This window comes from Ambystoma mexicanum, chromosome 9, assembly GCF_040938575.1.
Source record: "Ambystoma mexicanum isolate Mex_15411 chromosome 9, UKY_AmexF1_1, whole genome shotgun sequence".
Taxonomy (NCBI): domain Eukaryota; kingdom Metazoa; phylum Chordata; class Amphibia; order Caudata; family Ambystomatidae; genus Ambystoma; species Ambystoma mexicanum.
Genome location: NC_090931.1, coordinates 1,459,408,606 through 1,459,431,818, shown reverse-complemented (window position 1 = coordinate 1,459,431,818; position 23,213 = coordinate 1,459,408,606). Strand labels below are relative to the sequence as shown.

At 46.3% G+C, this 23,213-nt stretch overlaps 1 protein-coding gene across 4 annotated transcripts in view; it reads left to right on the top strand.

Annotated features, from left to right (window-relative positions):
• SPEG (striated muscle enriched protein kinase) overlaps nt 1-23,213 on the top strand; it is a 2,620,794-nt gene that overhangs the window by 1,873,865 nt on the left and 723,716 nt on the right. For all 4 annotated transcript variants that reach the window (XM_069616880.1, XM_069616879.1, XM_069616881.1 and 1 more), the window contains 3 exons: nt 3,837-4,037; nt 6,787-6,847; nt 16,026-16,103. In XM_069616880.1, the coding sequence (XP_069472981.1) occupies nt 3,837-4,037; nt 6,787-6,847; nt 16,026-16,103 (340 nt within the window). The remainder of the gene's footprint in view (nt 1-3,836; nt 4,038-6,786; nt 6,848-16,025; nt 16,104-23,213) is intronic.

Here is a 23,213-nt window from a genome sequence, read left to right as displayed (position 1 = left end):
CGCTTTTGCGATGATAACACCTACTGTGTTGCATAACAATGGACTTTTATGCTCCTTTAGATACCTTAAAAAGGAATACTATGCTATAATTACTTAAATGTATTTCCAGCGTTTTATTGCAAAATGTGATACTTTTACATCATTAGGGGTAAGGATTCAGTATGTGAAAAAGAAATGCTGTTGCATAGCAAAAGTCAAAATTTGCTACCAATGGCCATAGTAGTAGGGAACCAATGCTAACTACCCTCCCCACAGAACATATGCAGACTTTCCTCATGCGATGAAATGGATTTGTATTGATGTAGAAATTAGTTTTTATTTTTAAAGGCAAAATACACAAACATTGAAAATGAAGAAGAACAAATTGAAAAATTAACAAAAAGAGGTAGCACAGGGTTTTTGCCCATTTAAGAACGAAAATAATTAAAAAACAATACTTCAAGAGGAATGCCTTTATATTTGATGCAAAGACCACCAGCAGTCGCTTATTAACATGTCAGCAGAGCATTGCAGTCGGAGAGATTATATTTACAGTGTCATTGTGCAGGCCCAGCATTGAAGGGGCTATTGGTAGGGACTTCTGTCCCTTAAAAGGTGTGTGTGCATGGTAGGTGATAGGAAATGGGGGGGTTATGTTATAGGTACTTATAGAGCGCAACGTTCACTCAAGGGCATCTTGGTGCTAAAAACAGCAGTAGGAAGGAGAACTACCAGAATTGAGCAACATTAAAACAAGTAGGTTTTCAGAGAGCACCTAAAGGACAAATGGTCCCAAGTGAATTCCACAGCTTGGCGGCGATATGGAAAAAGCTCCACCACCAATATATGCAAACTTGGCACGAGGGATCACTACTAAACAAGCCTGGGCTGAGTGCAGGGCCAGAGCACGAACTTAGTGGCAACATTTCAACTGTAGTTACTGTAGTTATTCCATGCCAATCCCGTAGTAGGAGCGATGGACCAAGCAGAGGGACTTGAAGGAAATCCGTTCGGCTACAGGAAGCCAATGTAGGCGGCAGAGAATCGGGGTTATATGGAAGTAACAAGGTGCCGAAATGGACACCGTTGCTGCAGAATTCTGCAGAACCTGTAGCCGATGAATAAGGTAGGCAGGATGCCCCAAAAGCAAAACACTGCAATAATCCAAAACAGATAGGATAAGAGCGGCAATTGCGCGAGTCCTGAATTGCATAGAAATAAAGGGAAGGACCTTACAGAGGATTTTAAGCTGAAAATTGCCATTCTGGCACACAGCACTGACCTGAATTTTTGCTAACAAGGAGGCAGAGATTTTAACTCCTGGATCCTTCACAACCAGAACAGAGGTGGGAAAAGGTTCAAGAGTAGGAGGCCAGAACATAGGAGTGCAGAGATCGGTGGCAGATGAAGGGCCCACTACTAACACCTTGAGCTTGAGACAGTTTCTGCTCATCCATTTCCCCACGGCAGCCAAACAACTCGTTAGCCTGGAAACAGTCTCGTCAAAAGAGAGGTCCAGTTGCACGATGATTTGGGTATCATCGGCATAGGAGAAGCACAGGAAGCCAAGGAAGGATATGAGCTTGGTCAGAGGCTGGATGTAGATATTAAACAAGATTGGCGAGATGGCAGGCACTTGGGGAACAACGCAAGTAAGTGTAACAGGAGCAGAGCGAAAAGGAGGAAGAGAAAGTGACTGAGTCCGGCCAGAGAGATATGAACCAAACCAGGATAAAACGCCACCAGAGAGGCCTGCCCCAGCGAGGGGCTCAAGCAACACTGTGTGATTGATAGCATCAAAGGCGGTGAAGAGGTCAAGCAAAAGGATAGCTCCCACGCTGCCCAGGTCCTTAAGCCACACAAGATCGGCAACTACTGAGACAAGCACTTGCTCGGTGTTGCGACCTGGTCGGAATCCAGATTGAGACAGGTCAAAAAAGGATGACCCTTCTAAGAAAGAGCTGAGAAAAGGAACCACTAAGGATTCTAAAAGATTTGTCGGGAACGGGAGAGATAGGGTGGAAGTTGGCAAGAACAAAAGAATCCAAAAAGGGTTTCTTCCTAAGTGGAATGACTAATGCATGCTTCAGACTGGCAGGAATGTGGCCAGAATTGAGTGAAAGATTAACCGCCTGAGTAATCGGAGGGGCAATAAGAGGGATAGCTTCCTTCAACACAGGAAGAGAAATAGGATCGGTTGGAGAAGCTGATCTGAGCTTAGCAGTGGCTGTAATGGGGTTGGGAGGGTGCACAATGCTGCATGCTGTATGAAATAACAAAGTATTACTTAAGCTTATGAAACTCAAACCCTTATATATTTATATGAAGTAAAGCTGGGACAATATGTTGTCAAGGGTATTAATTGCCCACTAGGCAGGCAGCATACTCACTTGACCAAATAACGTGATCCTGGGCAAAACATTTATCCCACTGTGTGTTATTCAAATTTCCTGGAAGTGATTCTGTTCACAGTTCATGCTTTTATAAAAGAAATCCTCACTCATGATTAACCAGGCTCTGGAGTTGCTACATATATAATAATAGACACTATTCATATATTGCATGCCATAGTTATTTGTCTCCCGGCATCTTGATGGCAATTTCTTGCAATGTCCGTCCCCTTGATGCCCTCGAGTATCAAAGACTGATGCCACTCCTTCTCTTTTCTGTGATGTCACTTCTGATGATGTCCGCACATATGCAAATTAGGAGATTTGCATGTATTTTGCCACAATGGCCTCGGAAATCCGAGAACCGGCCCTGGCGAGAAATCTTAACAGGTTAGTGCATTGTATGCATAATGGACCTAAAGGTTTCTACACTGTTTATGTATTAAAATGTCATTTTCTACTAATGCTGCCACAAAAATAAAGACGGGGAAATGGGGCTCCAATGATGCGATATGGAACCACACGCACCACAGACTGTTCTGATGAACCACTACATCTAAAGTGTCAGGCGGAACCATTTTGTAAAGATGTCTACCATAACCTCATCAGCAGTTTGACTGAGGCTGCCGCATGGAAGTTGAGGCTCTGGATATCTTCTATGAGTGCTTCGCCTGTGCTGCATGTTGCAGGGGTTCACTTACTCCCTTTGATGGCTAGGGTGTCTCGGTGCCTCTCCCTCTCACATTTCTAAGGTCAGATACAAATGGACACCATTTTGGATAGGATTTCAGCTTGGCAGGTAATTAAATAGCGTTCATGTTGTCAATGTGCCTAGTGGGCTCATTCTTTGGTTTTGAGACTGGGTTTTCATGTTTGCTGACCAATCCCTTAATGTTCGGGCCACAAAATTCAAATTGCGTCTCTTGGGACCGTTAACTTAGAGTGCGGTCCATTAAATTTGCCGAGTCTTTTTTGCACACACTTGCAGACACTAACACCAAATTAATAACTGCAGGAATTCATTAACTGATTCTGTTGCTCAACTAATGTTAATTTGTGTAATGGTCTAAAGACAGAGATCCGTCAATGCATCAATGCGATGAAGGTGCTTTTCAATGAATGTTGGATTTTGTCTCATTTTATTGATGGTGTTTGCCAATTAATGTTTCAGTTTGTTTATTGCGATGATGTTGTTTGTCGATAAACTGATGTATCACAGCACAATTGCGTTATTTGAGGATATTTTGTTGCTTCTCAGTAAGACAGTGATGTTTGACGATTAATGTTATGTTCTGTCTGACGATGATTGATTGTTTCTGAATGTTTAATTGTATCTCAGCATGATATTTGATTATATTCAGAAACAATGATGTGAGTTTATTGGTTAATGTTTCTTGAAGTCTCTGATCGGCAAAGGTATTTGAGCATATGAAAACATTGTTTGTTCAAGATTTCTTTGTTTCTTAGGGGAGCATTTTCATACATCCGTAAAGTCACTGAGAAAAGCAGCAAAATGGACTACGCTGGCAAATTCATATCGTGCCGTGCCAAGACCAAATCTTCAGGCCGCCGTGAGATGACTATTTTCTCAGAACTGGACCATGAGCGGATTGTTTATTTCCACGATGCCTTTGAAAAAAAGAGCGCCATTATAATTATCATGGAACTGTATCCTTACAGATGATGAGAGTGAGATAATGTGGAATAAAACCATGTGATAGATGAGGTATACAGGAAATTACATGGGCAGGGTGAGGAGGCAGGTCATAGGATTGCACAGAAATCCTAAAATGAAACGTGATCCCAAAAATTACTTAATGTCCTTGTCAGGTAAAGCCCTCATCAGTCGAAGAGCAATTAGTCCTTACCCATTGATTTCAGTTAGGCAGCTTAGTGTCAGGTGTAGTGTTCTGTATGCCTAGCTAGACCATGCAGACATGTGCTATGGGAATGCCTCAACCTGGCCCCCATTTCTGTGAGGAAGATCCCTCAAATATTGATGCCTCTGTACTCCCAGACACACCTAGAATGGGAGGAATGCAGGTATGCATTTCGAACTCCCAGATTTCCCTGCCTCTGTCCCTCCAATCTAGGGATAGAGTGCTGACAAAGCATATATAGAAGGGTGGGGAACAGGAGGGGCCTGCCTGCATAAGTTCTGTGCGGAGGATGGTTAGTATGGGTTAAAGTGGGAAAGCACAGTTACCTACTACTGTCACCTCTCTCACTAAAACCCTAACATTTCCTTCACCCCTGAATTCTTATCTCAAGGTCTTGAATGTCCTCTGATGCCTCTTAATTCCCCCTTGAAGGAATTGACCTGGTAGGATACATTAACAACCTCCCAAATAAACAAATATCTCATATAGAGAGTCAATGTGCTCACTCTCCCAACAATCCTCCATCACCCTCCAAAAAGGTGCTCACCATCTTTGATCAAAATGGGATTGCCCTAAAACAACAGCTTGCTCAACCATCTCTGGGTTGGGGACTCAGAAGTTTGAGAGAGGTATGCTTTCCACTCTTGCGGTCTCCACCTGAGAACTATGCATATTGGGATTTCTCTTATTATCACTCTTAGCAGTGGAATTTAACCTGAGATTAAGTGCCTTTATATTTTGCAGCTATTAGAACTAAGGCAGAGCCTTCACCCAGTCGCGGTTGTACTGGGACTTTCCTGCTTCCAGTTAGGGACTGGGTTCCAGGTCTTGTTGGGCACTTTGCTGGTTGTTTCCCTTCACATGTCTAGGCATCGAACAATCAGAATTTTGTTATGGCTAACTGTCCAGAGAAGGTCCATCTTTATCTGACATTTGGAGACATTTTCAGACTTGAAATCTGCCAGGTGTATGAAGATAAGATCCGGAAGGCAGACCTTCTCTGTCTACACCCCCAGACTCCAGAATCTCCTCACTGTTAACACCAGACTTGCCCCCTCGTGTATACATTTCAGGAAGACGCCCAAGACCCTCCTCTACAAAGAATGGCTCATCCCTAACACCTAGGTACACACACCGCCACCTAACCTGAGACTGGACGATCAGTTCCCCTCTGTGTCCCTCCCCTGGTTTCGTGTAGATCCCTTGCTGCCAAATTGCCTGTCATCCCCCTTCTTTGTTTCTATGTCCCTGCTCCCTTGTATTGATCCCTTGCGATCTGCTTCCCAGGCTGTGCATTTATTCCCCATGACTTCTAATATGCTCCATTACTTCCTGAAGCTAAGTCCACACTCAATACATACCATAATAATAATAATGTATAATGCTTACTTGCCATTAAAGCTCCCAGAAGTGGCTGCAAGACAATGAGTACTAATCAACATAACAGTTAAATGCATATAAGCATATGGCTGGGGAATATGGACCTTGTCAGTTATCCATCCCTGCTCAGCGTATTGAATGTGAATGATAACACTCAAAGGAATCCATGAAACACACTTTTAGTAGACCCTTCATGGGACTCTTATGGTAAAACCCAGATTAAAGGGACTAAAACACAAAAATGATGAATGCCATAATCCACAGAACACCTGGAACAATTTCAATGCCTGTTGTAATCACCCCCTTTTTAGAAAACAGTTAAGACAATGGCCCTCATTACGACCCTGGCGGATTTTTTCCGCCAGCGACGGACTTTCCGGCCATGGCGCAAAGTCCCTTTACGCCATGGCGGATGGCGGACTTACCGCCCCATTCCGAGGTCGGCGGGGCGGTAAGTCCCCATTGACCCATTTACCCTTCCCCATTCCCATTTCGGCCCCATAGGGCTCAATGGGAGTGGGGAAGGAGTTAATTACGCCACCGTAAAAAACGGTGGCGTAATTAACACCAAGGTCCCAGAGCGCCATGGATTTTTCCGCCCGCAAAAAGCGGGCGGAAAAATGACCATGGCGCTCCAGGAACTCGTAGTTGGCGGTAAGGGGTCCGCGCAGCTAACGCTGGCGCAGACCCCTTAGCGCCAGGGTCGTAATGAGGCCCAATGTCCTACTTCTAGTACTAGAGGCATATATGTAGTGTCCCTCACATCAGTAATCTTTAAACATAACATCACGTTGTTATTAGTAGCAAAATTGCACCCGAGCTTATTCAGTTTGCTGTTTCGCACTCTTGGCATGTCAGTTATTAAATATGTACAAGATTATACACCCCTGCCATAAGGTATATTATCTGATTATTCACTGCCTTCGGACCCCAGCAGAGGCACCTAGAGTTATTCCTTGGCTTTCTTGCCACCACGATCTCTGTATTCATCACACCTATCAGTGTTTACTTCCTCACAGTGTCAGCTGTTATATCGGAGCCCTTATTCATAGGGCAGGCAATCACAATGTAACCTGAATTCCTCCATCTTGATACCAAACAGTACAGATAAAGAGGTTTTGGAATAAATATTTCTTTGACCATCCACTCCACTTCAGCTGTAGCCCAGAAGAATTCTTGGATAGGATGGCGAAGAAACCAAGCGTTTGCGAGTCAGAGGTAAGAATCAGTCCTGGTTGTTGGGTCAGGGATGTGTGAGCGATGTCAACAGCAAAGAGTACTCTTCTGTGGTATCAACCAGAGAATATCTTTGTTCCCTCACCTGTTTGTTTCCAGGACTCTAGATCTTATAATGGAAACATTTTCCGGTACACCATCAGCCATTAATCAACAGAGATTTACAAGAAATATATACGGACATGGACCCACTATTCTTGACAACAAATCATTCACCAGATTCTTTAATCGCACAGCAGTGAGGACAATGGGCCTCATTAGGAGTTTGGAGGTAGCCATGCCGTTCTTACCGGCATAGCTACCCCCAAACCGGGTACCGGGTCCCAGAAATAGGGAATTACCGAGCCATTCCGACCTTGGAGGGCCCGGTAATTCCCTTTCGTGGGACCCGGAACCCGGTACATCCCCATTCCCATTTGAGCCCCCATAGGGCTTAATGGGAATGGAGAGGATGCTAACAATGGGTCAGTTAATGACAGGCCCGTTGTTAGCATCCTGGACTGCTAGCGGGTCCCGCTCTGCACGTTTGGTCTGGCCAGGCGTCCAGAGCGGGACCCGCTGCAGACCTCGTAATGTGGTGGCCCGGAATTAACGGTGCCGGTCCCTTACCGGCACCGTACATGCCCGTGGCAGCCCTTGTTGTAATGAGGCCCAATGTGTTTGCCCTCTTCTTCTCCATCATGAACATCGCCTGCCCCTCCTGCAAAGGAGAGAAATGGATGGTCGCTGTGGGGAAGAAGGTGCCACTACGTCAGAGACAACCCTAAAAACATATGTAGACATGCTAGGTTTCTATGCCCAGGAAATACACTTTAGTATCTCTTGCCAATAGCCAAAGAAATCTACATAGTTTCAGCAAGATAGTTCAGTGAGTGAAGCACTCACCTCAGGTATCTGCGCAACCTGCAGGGTTGAAACCCTTCAAGGCCGACTCAGTGCTTATATTGTTCCACAGTCGATTCCTTGAGTACCATTGAATCAGGTGCAAAGATAGCAGTTATTAACATGCTTAGAAGCAAGAGAAACTGGCATGATAAGAAAAGATGATGGGCCTCATTACACAGTAGGCGCTAAGGGATTACCGGCACCGGTAAGGTCGCCGGTAGTCTGACCAGGCGTTAAGGACGGGACCCGCTGAGGGACTTCAGAGCTAATAACGGTACCGCAAATTGCGGTAACGTTATTAGCTCCTTCCCCATTCCCATTGAGCCCTATGGGGGCTCAAATGGGAATGGGGAATGGTATTTGGAATGGGGATTTACCGGGTCCTCCAGGGTCGGAATGACCCGGTAAGTCCCCATACCGCCTACCCGGACCCGGTATGCGGTAAGGGAATAGCCATGCCGCTAATAGAGGCATGGTTACCTCCTACCATGTAATGAGGCCCGATGTCATTATCATTGGTCAAGTTATAGAAATTTTATAACGGCAGTGCCTATTAACCTACCATTACGAGAACCTTTTGCAAAGAATTATGATTTGTCCCAGCCAACCTTAATCTATCTGCTGGCCGGCCTACTAGAGCCAGAACCCGAAAGAAGGAGGGGGGGTCTAAGGAGATGGACACTGGGGACCCATGCTGAGTGGGCAGCTGAGCTGAGTAGGCAGCTACAACCCCAAACCAATCTTAAGCAATGGATACCCTTCAGGTTGGCGGAACTACCTACTCACTCAGTGCACCAAAGCAACCTCGAACACCACAGCGTAACAATGCTGCCTGGTGCAAGCACCCCTGATTTCACAATAAAGAACATACCTGAACCACTGGTAAAGTCTGTGCCTGCTACACCAGCTACCAACACCACACAATGTCCATGTGGTACCTACAGCACAGGGTATTAAGCTCTGTGGCTGTCAAATATTACAAAATGATACTCACATTTCAGAGTGGCCACACACCTCAATGTGCTTCCTCTTTCTGAGCTACAAGCTCCATTGACCCAAAGCGCCACTTCCTCCATATTCATCCTGGCCCACATGCCCATGTCCACCAAAACCATACAGCTGCCAGAAATGGTTCTGCAAGTTCTGTAACTTCTATGGCTTTGAAAGGTAGACCGGCAACATTGCACAGGGAGTTACCCAGTACTGTATTGTTTCCTCATGATCTTTTTTCAAACATGAAATGTTCATCACCTCTGACAGAGATGAGAGAATCCACAACTATGAAGCTCTGACCTCAAGGCATAGACGAAGGGCACGTCAAATCTGCAATCGCAAAGACTTCAATTTTCTTGGGTTTGAGGCAAATTGAACTCTTACACTGTAATATTAAGGAGCAATTTATGAAGCTAATTTCCAGTACTTTCAATGGCAAATGGAGAAACCATTTTCATCTTGCCTCATGAGAGACTGTGGGGAGCAAGACATACTCACCTAAAACAGGAAACTGGATACCACTTACTGCAAACATAGAAAGTCCCTGTCCATGCTCTTGCATTGGCCATTGTCAGGCCTGTGCACAAGGCCATTGTCAGACCTGGGCGTAGGACTTTCCTCCCAACAGCACCGCCAAGGCGAATCACACCTGAGCCGTGGGATTGAGCAAAAAGTTGGGAGGAATGCCATTATGCTCACTCGCTGGCTGTAGGATACAAAGTTAGAGATAGGTCAGTCAAGGGCAAGTAGTGCTGCATTTCATGCAATAAGTCATTTACCAATACACAAGCCTCAGCAAAAGCAATCCCCTATATTGCACCTAATGGTGCACTCCCTCCCTAGACAGGTACCATGCTCCATAGACTGTGAATGCCACTCGAGGAAGATGGAAGTACCCAGACATGGGCCATGCAATAAGTTCACCACAGTCCATGAGGGATCTAATCCTGGTGGCACGGTGATGCAACTAAGAGGCAGTGCAAGAATTAAAGATAGAGACTCCACTAATCCAGGACAAAGGCATTCAGTTCAGTCCCAAGAATCAGAGGGGAATTAGTTCAAGGTATCCAAGGGGAACACAATATCAATGAATCTTATCTCAGAATTATGTCTGACAACTTCGGTTTCCCCAGGAGAGCATGAGCCCTACGTGGTGAACGTCCTCTTGCACAGTGAGTTGAATATGTTTTGACTGTGTATGCCAAAATTACATAGGGGGTCATTACGAGGTTGGAAATAAGGGATTACCGGCACCAGTAAGGATACCGGTGCCGGTAATCCCTTACCACCCTATTCCGAGGTCCCTTAGCGGGTCCCTTCCTTAATGCCTGGTTTTACCAGGCGTTTTGGTAGGGACCCATTAAGGGACTTCAGAGCTAATAACGGTACCGCAAATTGCGGTTCCGTTATTAGCTCCATCCCCATTGAGCCCTATGGGGGCTCGAATGGGAATGGGGAATGGTTCTCGGAATGGGGACTTACCAGGTCCTCCAAGGTTGGAATGACCCAGTAAGTCCCTATTTTGGTTACCCGGACATGGAATACGGTAAGGGGGTAGCTAATAGCACCATGGCTACCTCCAACCTCGTAATGACCACCATAGTCAAAAAACAGTCCAGCAATACAAACATGAGGCCAACGTAACTGCAGAAGTAGTCTGAGTTGAAATCTAAGTTGAGAGAACAGGCTGATGCCGAGAATACCGGAGGAAATCAAACAGATCAGGAGTCGGAACAAGAAGGAAACTGCAGGGAAAAATGCCACTCACACCGGCCCTATAACTGCAAGTTTGAGAAGCACCCCGTGGTATTTGCCTGTACTTCAATTTCCCGGTTTGTGTGGATCGGCATGAGCGTGGCGCATCATTGGCAGTCCATGTGGTGTGCATGCTGACATCACAGCTCACTGACCATAGCGAGAATCGTACTATCCCTTGGCTGCCAACACCACAGGAAGCACCATGCTGAATATAGCTGAAGCGTGAGAATATTGCGGAATGCAAACTGCTTTGTGACACTTGTCCACCTAATGCCTGCAGGCCACATGGGCATTCTTGATGGAGAACATGAAAACAATGGAGTAAACAAGATTTGTGAACGTGCAAAGCTGACTTCTCTGTTCATCCCTCTAGCTCATAACATTTCCAATCTATGATATAGTATAGGCAACCTTTGTCTTGAACCTCGTATTCCTTCGAGCCAAACACCTTTGCAGGAAGTGACCGATGGTCTGGTTTATTGAAGGATGCAAAGGGTTTAAGCAGCGACACATGGACGACCATGTGTAGTTGCTATGATTGCCTTCAGATGTACGACTACCAGGTTGATGACTCAAGTTATCCTATCCCTTGAGACATGGTGATCAGTGGTCCAAAGCCAGACCTTATCTCCAATCTGATAGGAAGGCTTGGGCAGACAGTGTACATGTCCATGCCATTCTGTTCTGGGTGGTGTGGAGATACTGTTTGGCTGCTGAATGCACATGTTGGATGTGATGGATGCAGTAATTGGCTGTGAGAACTTCTGCCACAACCAAAGTCTCCATATAAAGGGCATAGAAAGGAGAGGACATCACTGATGAGTAATGGGAGGTGGTGCTATAACCAATTATGCAGACCAAAGACAGGAGACCCATTTATTCAGATATTGTAGGTCTAGACACACTTGAGACATTATTCCAGTTCCTGGTGTATTCTCCATGTCTGTCTGTCATTCTGCAGATGGTAGGCAGACAAAAACCTGGCATCTATACCAATTAATGAAGTTAACTCCCCTCAGAACCAGGACATGACTCTCAGACTTCTGTTTGAGATGATAATCAAGCGTAGTCCAAGGGAACAGAAGACATGACAAAAAGATTGTAACCCATGTCCTATTCGGAGCAGGTAGGTTCCCCTTTTTAGTTTATGGTTATGCACTGGGTCCATATAAGCGACGTAAAGGTCTTCTGTGTACCAGAATGTACTGCAATCTTGGACTTGTGGTACCAATGCAGTACTTCTTTGTGTCTGGTTCTAGTGGATATGAAAAAGCAAGGTCATTAACAAAGTGGCATTGAGAGCCTCTATCTCCCCCTTGTGACTTTCGGACCAAGTACAGATCTCGTCCAATAAGGATGTACAAGGGATATTCGGACAAGCAAAATGCTGAGGCGATATGATCAGACCATCTGTGGTTCACCCTGGTGGGATAAGGCATCCGATTTCCATGTTGCGCTCCTGGAAAATATGTTATGATGAACACAAACATAGCAAAAAAGATATGCCTCCTCGGCTTTTGGGGTTATTGCACTAGACAGAGGCGAGGGCCTGAAGATTCGAGTGATCTGTCACTGCATGAGCATAAATCCCACTCCTTCTTCGAAATAAAAAAGCAGAGTTGAGGCTGCAGGTGACAAGGATAGCCGAATGAACCAGGTTCTTTGGGAGGAGGTCTAGTATTCCTTCAACACTTTGGGCCTCATTAAAAGTACAATGGGGCGGTCAAAAATGATGGTAATTCCGTTGCCACTGTATTACCACCGAATTACTGACCGCCAAACTTGTAATGAGGCCCTTTATCGTCTGGCTGTGTTCATGAATAGACCTGACCACATCCTAAGCAGACCTCTTTAACAAGAGCGATAGGGTAGTCAGGAAGTATATGGGGTGGCAGACGGATAGCTTGCTTTTTTTATTAAATATGTCTACTTACTTATGTGGAGGCCATTGAGTCACTGGCAGCGGGGAAGGCTCCCGGCCCTGATGGGCTCCCGATGGATTTCTATAAACTATACAAAGCCCAACTAGCGCCGCACCTGCTGGCCTTGTGGGAGGAGTCGTGCGACATGGGCATACTTCCGCCATCTCTCCGTGAGGCATTGATTATGGTGCTCCTCAAACCTGGTAAAGCCCCTACGCAGTGTAGCTCCTACCGACCCCTCTCGTTGATTAATAGCGATATTAAAATATTTGCCAACCTACTTGCCAACCGCTTGGGACCGTATATGTCCCACATTGTTCATCCAGACCAAGCTGGCTTTGTCCCTGGCAGATCCACCTCCCTAAATTTACGGCGACTCTTCAATGTACTCAACAGAATCGACCCGGCCACACACGCAGTGGCGGCCACATTAGACATGCAAAAGGCATTTGATTCAGTCTCTTTGAAATACCTGTGGTGCGTCCTCGAGAAATGTAAATTCAGCCCAACTTCCGCTCCTGGATAAAGCTCCTTTACACCGCCCCGTCGGCCAAGATTCGTACCGAAGACAGATGCTCTTCCCCCTTTCAGATATTTAGAGGAACACGCCAGGGATGCCCCTTTTCCCCACTCATTTTTGCTATTGCCATGGAACCCTTCGCTGACATGATTTGGCAGTCACACTCGCACAGAGGGCTGCGCACATCTGGCCAGACTGACATAATCTCCCTTTATGCTGACGATACCCTGCTGTTTGTTCGATCCCCTGAAGTTAATCTCTTACCTATACTGACAGACGTGGCTCGATTTGGTGACATATCCGGTTTGATGGTCAATTGCTCCAAGTCTACATTATTCCCACTCACGGACTCGATACAACCCCCTCTGGATCTACATGGGTTCACCTGGGCTTCCTCTAGCTTCACCTACCTAGGGGTGGTGGTCTCCCGGCACACGTCACAGCTACGTGACGACAATTATCACTAAACTCTGGTCCATGGTCGGCACACCCCGCCCGTTCCATGGGGATCTGCCTTTGTGGAACTTCCTTCCTGATGTTCCACACATCCCACTCTCGGTGGTCGCCCGCTGGGCCTCTGCTGGCTTCCTGACTTTACGCGATGTCTTTGAACAGGGGAACTTCATGGAATGGTCTGACCTCCCCCCCCTACTGAGGCGCCAACCCTCAGTGTGGCTACAGTATTCTTCGCTTCAAGCACATCTCAAGTCCACTTATCCAGACTTCCCCGCCTTGCCCACCGATGAACCTATTGTGGAGGAGCTCTGCTCCTATCTCTCCTTCAGAGGTAAAGTGTCGAGGCTCTACTCCTTATTGCAGACCAGAGCGGCCCCCCACTTTACCGAGCTGAGATGCAGATGGGGGGAGGACCTTGGTACCGAGATGACTGACGAGAGGTGGGCACGGATGTGCGCTCGGACCCACGAGGTTTCCTACAACACTAAATTTAAACTCATTCAGTTTAAAGTCCTACACAGGTACCATGATACGCCCATGAGACTCCACCGTATGTTTCCTGCCAACCCACCCACTTGTCCTAGGTGCGGCGCAGATCAGGCCTCTTATATGCACATGTTGTGGCTATGCCCCCATTTATCCCAATTTTGGCTAGACATTTGTTCTACATTATCTAACATTCTAGAACACCCAATAACCCCCACCCCACTGCACTGCCTATTCCATGACCTCCCACAGTTGCCCCGTGATGTCAGGAAATTGGCAGGCCTCTGCATGCTACTGGCAGTCCGCTGTATATTACTCTGTTGGCTCCGCCCTAGCCCACCTATACCCAATGGATCAGATCGGTCACATGGGCTCACGATACTGAACAGTCCTGGAGTGCTATGCAGCATCCCCACTCCAGGCCGAGGGACATCTGGCCGAGATTCCGCGACTATATCTCTGCCATGACTTCACCCTCCACCTCCTCCTCTACCTCCCCTGGTGGTTCCCACTAGGTGGCATTCTTTTCCGGGGCATTTTATTAATACTCTGTATATTGCTGGTTATTGATATGCTGTATTCACGCAATGCGTATTGTTTATTGCTCGTACTGTTTGTAAATTGCGGTGGTGCCTTGTGGCATCCTCTGGTTTTTTTGTTGAGCTGTCAAGTCAATAAAAAAGATTTTAAAAAAAAATATATATATGTCTACTTACTCCCAGTATTCCACTAGCAGACTTGGAGCAGCAGCTCCCATCTCTTTGTATTAGGAAATGATCACTTGATGGCATTCCTGGGTCAACAGGGTATGCCACAAGGAAAAAACATGATTCTTCCAACTCAATGAATGACAAGATTGCGTAGCTGCAACCACGGTACTCCCACGATTATGCCAATGTGGGGAGAAGCAATAAGGTGAAAACAAATAATCACTTCCCGCTGTCCGGAGCATGCAAGACAAAAAGGAGGTGCCTAAAATCAGTCCAACCATAAAGTTCTGACACCAAAATACCTGCAGAAAAGCTCTGAGCCCAAAGCTAAATCCAAAACAAAGTCATGAGTACAGGCTGAGGTCAAGAATACATGGTACAATGCAAAATGGATAGCAAGGCTGGGAACAGGAAGGAGACCACAGGAGAAAGCACCACTCATACCTGGCCAAAGCCACAGGTTTGAGAAGCACCATGCATTGTTTACTTGTGCTCTTTCTTCCTCTCTTTGTGACAGTCATGATAGCCCCACCATTGTTGTAGACCTTGTTTGGGGTCAGGACTCTTCACTAGATAGAGGCTTTCGTTTTCTTCCTGTTTCCTTATCCTTCATGTCTGATAGTTCTAGTGTGTAATTGAAGAGATTACTTTTTTTAATGAACCTTCATCTTTAATTACCTAATAGCTTTGTTGTGTAGTGTATCTGGTGCTACCCAATAGTACTCTTCCACCCTATACTACCCTTCCATAGGGGTTAGAGCTTGATTTTCACCCTTGGCATACAGAGTACTCAATCCAGATTTGAAAGGACGTTCTAGCAGTGTTCATTAACATACTGCTGGATAAAATCTTCTGACATTAGGAACTGGAAAGATCCCTGGTAGTAGGATTTCATAGATGAATTGGACACAGATATTTGAGGGTCTCATTTGGTGATGCACTGGGATAAATGCAGATAAGTGATTGGGAGACTGTGTTGGAGAGTAGGGTATTGGCGGGTGTGTTGTGGGGTGTTGTTGTGGGCACTTGTGCTGAGGATGGAGGATTTGGGTGTGTAAGTGCCTGCTATGAGGATATATGTGTGAGTGGGTGAATCTGAAGGACTGTGTTGAGGATGGACAGGTGTGAAGATGTAATAGGCTTTATTGCAGTTAGGTTTCAGGAGGCTATTATGGAAGTGGGGATTTTGGTGGATGAGTTGTGTCTGGGCGTCTGTTCTAGGGCTGAATGTGTGTGTGGATTTGAATAACTATACTGGAGGTGGGTGGGCAGGTGGTAGTAGTGGCCTTTATTGCAGGTGTTTGGTCTGGGTTTGTGTTTGAGCTGGGTGGTGGGTGGTTTCTGTGGGCTTTATTACACGTATGTGTGTGAGGGTCAGTACTGTACATGTAGGATTTGAAATGTGTGTTCAATTTTCTCTTTTTATGCAGATTCGATCCTATATGCGGCAAATCCTGGAAGGAATAGATTACCTCCATCACAACAACATACTACATCTGGACATCAAGGTAAAGATAGCTGTAAAGCAAGTGTCTGTCTTTTGCACACACCCGTCCTGCCTCTGAGTAGCATGACATTTGGACAGTGTACAATAATACACTATACCAAATGTACCCTATGAACATTCCATTTCCAATAGTGCAAACTGCTACAGAGCAATCGGGCACTATCACATACAGAGACAGAGAACTACGAGGTATTTTGGTTATTGTTGCAGATGTTTCAAACACGCTGTTACTGGTGTTACACGCTGGACTCCATTTCTCCTGCCAAGTACACCACTTTACATCTAAAGCTGCTTCACTTCTCCGAATTCTTCTTCCGAAACTGTTCCACTGTCAACTTTACATGTCTCACTGATTGCACGGTGAAATGGCCATCATACTCTGCAACAATGCTTGAGATTGTATTCCTCATTGCTACAGTGCCTATTTCTTATTCCACACTATCCTCAGTAGTGTCCTAGATTCTTTCTGACACAGTAGCAGTGCTCTGCAACTGCATTCTTAAACTGCATCAGTATTCCAGTCTCCACCCCACACTGGTCCAATACTGCAGTCACTGCCACACAGTGCTGTGTTTCTCAACTCTCAATTTCATCTGCTCCAGTACCTAATGCCCTTCCTACACTGATATGTTTTCTATCTCCACTGCTACCGTACTCACCTATCTATCCTAGACGTGTACATGACCTACCAATTTGTGTCGCTAAAATACTCACATTCCGTGCCCCACAGTCCTGTTTTATCTTTTACCTTCCACCCCACCACAACTTTGCAGTGCCCTAGTCTTCATCCAAAATCCTGCAGTGCTCCATATTTTACATATTGAACTGCTGCATTAATGTACACCCACCGTCTCACATTACTGAGGTATTGCTCATCTTGGTATCCTTCTGGAGAGAATTTTTGAGCCTCCATCTTTCATTGAAAGATTGTAACTTCCCTATGCTCATACATGTTCCCTTTGAGCGATTACTAAATTAATTAGAATCTTTAGTCTTCTTATGGTGCTTAGGTCTGTTTCTGGTAATAGCCACACATGCAACTATGGAAAGTGCAGCCTTTACATTGACTGGTTTTCCATAGATAATGAATGTGCAAGATTATTCCCAGCTTTATGATGATTGACAGCTTTACAATGACAATTCACCTTTTTCCAGTACATGACTCTCAACTGTTATTGAATGTAACCTGTTAGTTGATTGCTACCAGATCAAATAGGATGGGGCCTCTGATCTTCCGCCTGCAACCAATTTGAGCACAAAGATGCTAATTCTTGATTACAACCCAGGTTTCCAATTTCCAAAGTCTGCAACCAAGCCGCTATGGAACTGTGGCCGTCTTGGCATACTGACTACAAGTTGAACCTAGCTAATACTTCATAGCTGTTATGTAGGTGTGTCTTTCAAACTCTATCAGTATGTGATGTCAATCATTTCCTTCCATTTTAAAGTGAAATGCACACTATCTGTGTAGACATTTGCTAATGTTCTTTCCATGTATGGCCCTTAATTGAGAGGCAGTTAATTAGGGACTGTAGGACAAGATACTCCTACTTCCTGCACCCTTTCCTCCTTACTTGTTTGTTAATTTATTTATTTGTATGGCGCATGTACATGGAATGGAATGACAGTAATATACACAATGTAAGTTAGAAAAATACAGTAAACACAGAGCATAACATGGAATTACAGTAATATATAGGAATGTAAGGTGGAGGAATACAGTAAACACATATGAATGCGTACACATATGTATAAGTTGCAATAGGAGTCTTCCTAGGTACCTTGTGGATCGATAGATAGTGGGAGGTCAGTTTCTAGTGTGTTCCGATAAATGCAGGACTATGGCTGGCCATGGGTGTCATTGTTGATGAGCCAATTTATAACATTGCGCCTGAATATATAGAAGGGTTGGTCTGCTCTCATATGTGTGGGCAGGGCGTTCCAGGCTTGGGCTGCCCTGAACGGGAAGCTGGTTCCCCCTGCCTTTTTTATCTTGAATCTCGGTACCACGAGTCGTGCTGAGTTGAGGGTCCATGTAGGGCGGGTCGAGGTGTGTTTGTTAATTCTCTCAGAAAGGTATGTAGGAGCTGCGTGGTTTATACATTTGTGCATTAGGGATAAGGTTTTGAGTGTGATGTTATCTTTAGTGTTGAGCCATTTGCTTTGTCTTCTTTGCTGTGAGATGTGCTCTCTCTTTGATATACCGAGAGCGGCTCTTAAGGGATTATTTTGTAAGGTTTGGATTTTTCTGATGAGGTATTTGTTGGCCCCTAGATAGAGAGCATTACAACAATCCAATTTGGATAGGATAAGTGCTCTCGCGAGGGTGGTGCAGCTTACCTTTGACAAGAAAATTATGCATGCTCTGATCATCTTACATGTGTAAGCTGTGGTGGAGGCCAGGGAGCTGACTTGTTTATTAAGAGTGAGGGTGGAATCTAAATAGAAACCTAGGGTTTTTACCACTTTCACCACAATGTTGAAGGTGTTATAGTTCTGGTCAAGTTTGTTGAAGTTGGATTTAGATCCCAATATTAACAGCTCGGTCTTGTCATCATTCAGACAGAGGCCATGTGTGACCATCCATGCCTGAATGATGAGGTATATTTTATTCACCATGGCCAGGTCCCTGTTATATTTGCCCGAAAGGGGTATGAGGATCTGGGTACCATCTGCATAGTTAGTGTAGGTGACACCCAGATGATCTAGGTCATCGAACAGAGGCTTTGTGAATATATTATACAGAGTTGCAGAAACACAGGAGCCTTTTGGGACCCCACAGGTTATAGGGATGGGGTCGGCAGCTGCAAGAGGTGAGAAGACTCACATGGTCCTGTTATCAAGAAAGGATTTAATCCAGGTTATGGCACTATGTGAAAAGTGTGTTGCTGACGCCAGATGGTTACAGAGGACTTGGTGGTTCACCAGAGCGAATGCGGTGAAGATGACAAGGAGTGTTTTTCCCTTGTCCTTCAGTTAGTTGATCTGTGTTTTTAGCTCTATTAGTGCTGTCTCGGTACCGTGTCGGGGTCTGAAGCCCGATTGACGGGTGCCGAGAAGGTGATTTGACTCCAAGTATTCCTGAATTTGTAAGTAGGGCACTTTGTCGAGGATTTTCAGTAAAAAAGGTACAGTGGTAATAGGCCTGTAGTTGGTAGGGATTGAGGGATCTAAGGTCTGTTTTTTCAGCAAGGGTCGGGCCCAGGATTCTTTTAAGTTACCAGGGATGGTGCCAGAAGTAAATGAAGAGTTGATCAGTTTAGTTATGAAGGGTGAGAGGTCTCTAGCTGCTTCTTTGATGATCTGGGCTGGACAACTGTCTCCTTGCCAGATGCAGAGTAGTATTCTAGATAATAAAGAGAGGTGCCAGTGTAGTATTCAACTGTAAACTCCAAAGGAATTTAATCAGTTTGAATTTTTCAGCAGTAAGAGGAAATCAAGTCTCAGCCTGTACTTACTCATGCACACAGGTTAGGTGAGTCACTCCCTGTGATTCATCAGACAAGAGAGTTTCTTCGAACCCTTCATCAACCGGCGCTTGCGCTGACGGCCCGCCATTAACTAAGTCTATGAGCAATTCATTATTCGCAGCTCAACAGCCTTCCGCTGGTTTTCACCTTGAGGTGATTGGCAGAACTCCAGAACAGCTTTGGCATACACCTGTCCCCTCTGTTGGAAGAGCGGTTGAAAAGATGAATACATAAGCCAAAGTCTTACCAACAACTTGTGGACACTGAGCAGTCAGCATGTTACATTTCTTTATCTGCACAGCAAAGACCGCCCTTGGTGGCTAAACCCAAGCCTACCTTTCAAAGGATACAATGGTTCTAGTCCTCACTCTGGATCCCACACCCATTTTCCTGACAAAGGAGCTCCACTGGAAGCATGACCATTCTCCCAGACACTCACAGAGGATGAAAGAGCTTCGAAACGCATTACAACATCTGTACAAACTCAGTACGACGATGGCAGAGCATAGTGATATGCCTTCTGATCCTTGATCTTAGAAGACGTTGTCAGCCCAGTCAAGAGGGACATTGCCCAGTTCTCAAAGTCTGTCTCAAAAGACTGTCTGCATGATAAGCATGGTTCTTTAACAGAGGGTGCTCCCCATCTGACCTCATAGTGGGACCCACTGGCGAGCTTGACAGAGCTAACATTTTCAGGAATGCATTCAAACCTCAGGTGAATTTGTGGCTCCTCAATCCCCAGGAATGAGTTCCCCCTCTAAAAACCTCTAGAGCATTTGACCTCCCACAGGAGATGTTCACTGGCGTATGATCAGTCACTCTCTGGATCAACACAATCAACCTCATGCAATTACTTCAACGGGAAAAAAAAACTTTAAAAAAGTTCAGGTACTTCATTACAGCTCCCAACATTGAGAATATATTTCACAAATATTGTCATGGAATAAATGCAATCCTCCACCATAAGTACAGCAGTCTCCAACACTGCAGGCTCTGCAATTTCCCCAGGCGCAACACCCACAATTGCTGCAAGTGTCACCTTCTTAAGCACTTCTCTCTCACTGTCAGTTCAGGTCCCTCAACCATGGGTGCCAATTCCACCACAGACACCACTGACTCAGAAGTCCCATTCTATATCTATCCAAGGACCTACCATTCCAGTTCTTTAACTTCTAGTTGTGGTATGATAATTCTAGTTAGAATGGTGTCTTTGATTCAAACCTAAATCCATACCTGAGAAAAATTCCTTGCAAAATTCAGCAAAAGTTGAAAGTGACAGCACGCAGTGGTTGGGTGGCTGCGAAAACCTACTTTGAAGCAATGCATCTCTGTAACTGGGAATTGGGGTATACACTCTGCCAAAGAAGTATTACAACTAGTATCCTATCTAATCTTTAACATAGGTATGAGTCCCAAAGCACAGGAGAAGGTTTCTCCCCAAGGTGAATCTCTGCAGGCTACAGCCCAGACCAGAGGGAGCTAAGTGCTACCAATCTTTTCCTTTGAACTGGTGGGACAATCTGAATTGCAGGCCCTTGAGGAGCCCCTGATTCCAGGAAGCCTTGCTGACTCATCCTGCTATGAACTTGCCAAAAAGAGATGAAAGCACAAACCCTGACCTCACTCGCAACTGACAGAGCACAAGGCCTGTGGTTGCTCCCCAAAATAAAAAAAAACTAAGCATCAACCCAAATAACCCTAAATGTAACATCAGACTCCCAGAGGTCTATCTCCTAGCAGGACTGCCTTTGCTTCAGACACTGCATTTCCTGATGCTGTAGCTCCATCTGCAGCAAGCTAGATATCTGCCCTGCACAACAACTCTTATCAATTCCGCTTGTCTTCGGTAAAGCAGCATCACGTGCAGCTCCACAGCCGTATTTCGTACTTGCTTATGCATCTTGTACAAATCCATTCATTGCTTGGCCATCCCCGCATTTCTAGATGATCACTCTTTACACACTTACCAGCCTCCTTCACCCCTCTTCTCACTTTCGCCTTTCCTTCTCTGGCCCTCTGTTCCTAATCTTGTTTCCGTTCTTTTATTCTTCTTCCTCCTTCATTGAAATTCACTTACCCGTACTGTTCAAACAGTCCTTTTGTTTTCCGCTCTGTTCTGAAAGAGCACTTAATTTTATATCCCTAATTTCTTAATGTCATGAGTGTGTGTAGCTGTAATTACCAGCAGGGGGCGCAGAAGCATGGCAGCCTGAACCAGCGTCTCCTCACTCAGGTTGAATCATTCCGAAATCTACTGGAGCTCCTCCGACAGCATTCCCAGCAGGAATCCGATCCGCCTGTGGTTTTCGGATTGGGCCTTGGGGCGGCTTCCTCCTGCTCTGCCATCGGGCCGGCCCCTGAGGGATCCTTCCCACCTCACGGACGTCCAGAACAGTGGTCCTCCCCTCCTGCTGTGACTCACCCGGCGCCTGTTGCAGCTCCTGGGACCTCCTATCGGCTCCTTCCCATCCTGGGTCCTGTCGGGTACGAGACATCTCTGTGTGCCTCCACACTGCCTCCGGTGCTCCTTCTTCGACACCCGGTGTCCTGGTGAGTCTACGGACGTCCGTGGAGCCAGCATCTTGACCTGTCTGCTGCAGCTCCTGCGACCTCCATTCAGCCCTCACCCTTCCTGTGTCCCGGCGGAGACAAGGCGGCTCTGCGTGCCCCCTCAGCCGCTCCAGAGCACACTGCTTCTACATCGGCTCTCAAAGCCCTGGCGGGATTGCAGCAGTCAGGGGTGCCGCCATCTTGGTGTTGACCCGCTTCCTCCATTCCTCTTACCCGGGAGCGGGTCCATCCTTCCTTTTCTCCGGCCTCAGTCCTGTTCCTACGGTGCTCCTCCCAGTGTGCGGCTTTCTGTGTTTTGGTGTATCTGCAGCAGTCCGGGGTGCCGGCATCTTTGCCTCTCTGCTGCAGCCCTCGGAGCCGCCATTTGGTTTTCACCCTCCTGTGTCCCGATGGGGACGAGGCGGCTCTACGTGCTTCCACTCCAGCACCTGAACACCCCGCCTCCACACCGACTCTCCGAGTCCTGGAGGGATCGCAGCGGCCCGGAGTCCCACCATCTTCAGTTTGCCCGCCTCCTCCACTCCTCCTCGCGCAAGAGCGGGTTCAGCCTTCCTCGTTCTCCAGCTCAACCCTACTCCTACGGTCCTCGGTTCACTCGGCACCGGATACTGACTGGACGTGGCTTTGCCTTTGCTTTTCTTCCTCCCGTAACTGGATGAGTCTGCTTTGGGCCACCTTGTCAACTGGTGCACTTGCTGTCCCTGTGGGGTTGTGGCTGCCTGGGGTACCCCCATTCTACCCCGGTGCAACCTACAGACGTCCTGCGCGCCTGAGATCGATTGCTCACACCCAGGTACGCCTTCTCCAGCCTGGCTCCTCCTGCATTCCACCTACAGCTATCCTGCCTGCCTGAGCTCGATCACTCACATCCAGGTACGCCTTCTCCAGCCCGACCCCTCCTGCATTCCTTGCGCTTTGTGGCTGTAACAACCGCTGAGGCTGCGGCTGTCAACTCTTGTCTATCTTCTCAGCGCTCTCCTTGCTACCCTCCCTGCCTTTGTCCAGTGTGTTCTCTCGGCATCCTCACCACTACCTGACTGTCCATACTGCATGGTGACCTGCCTGAAGTC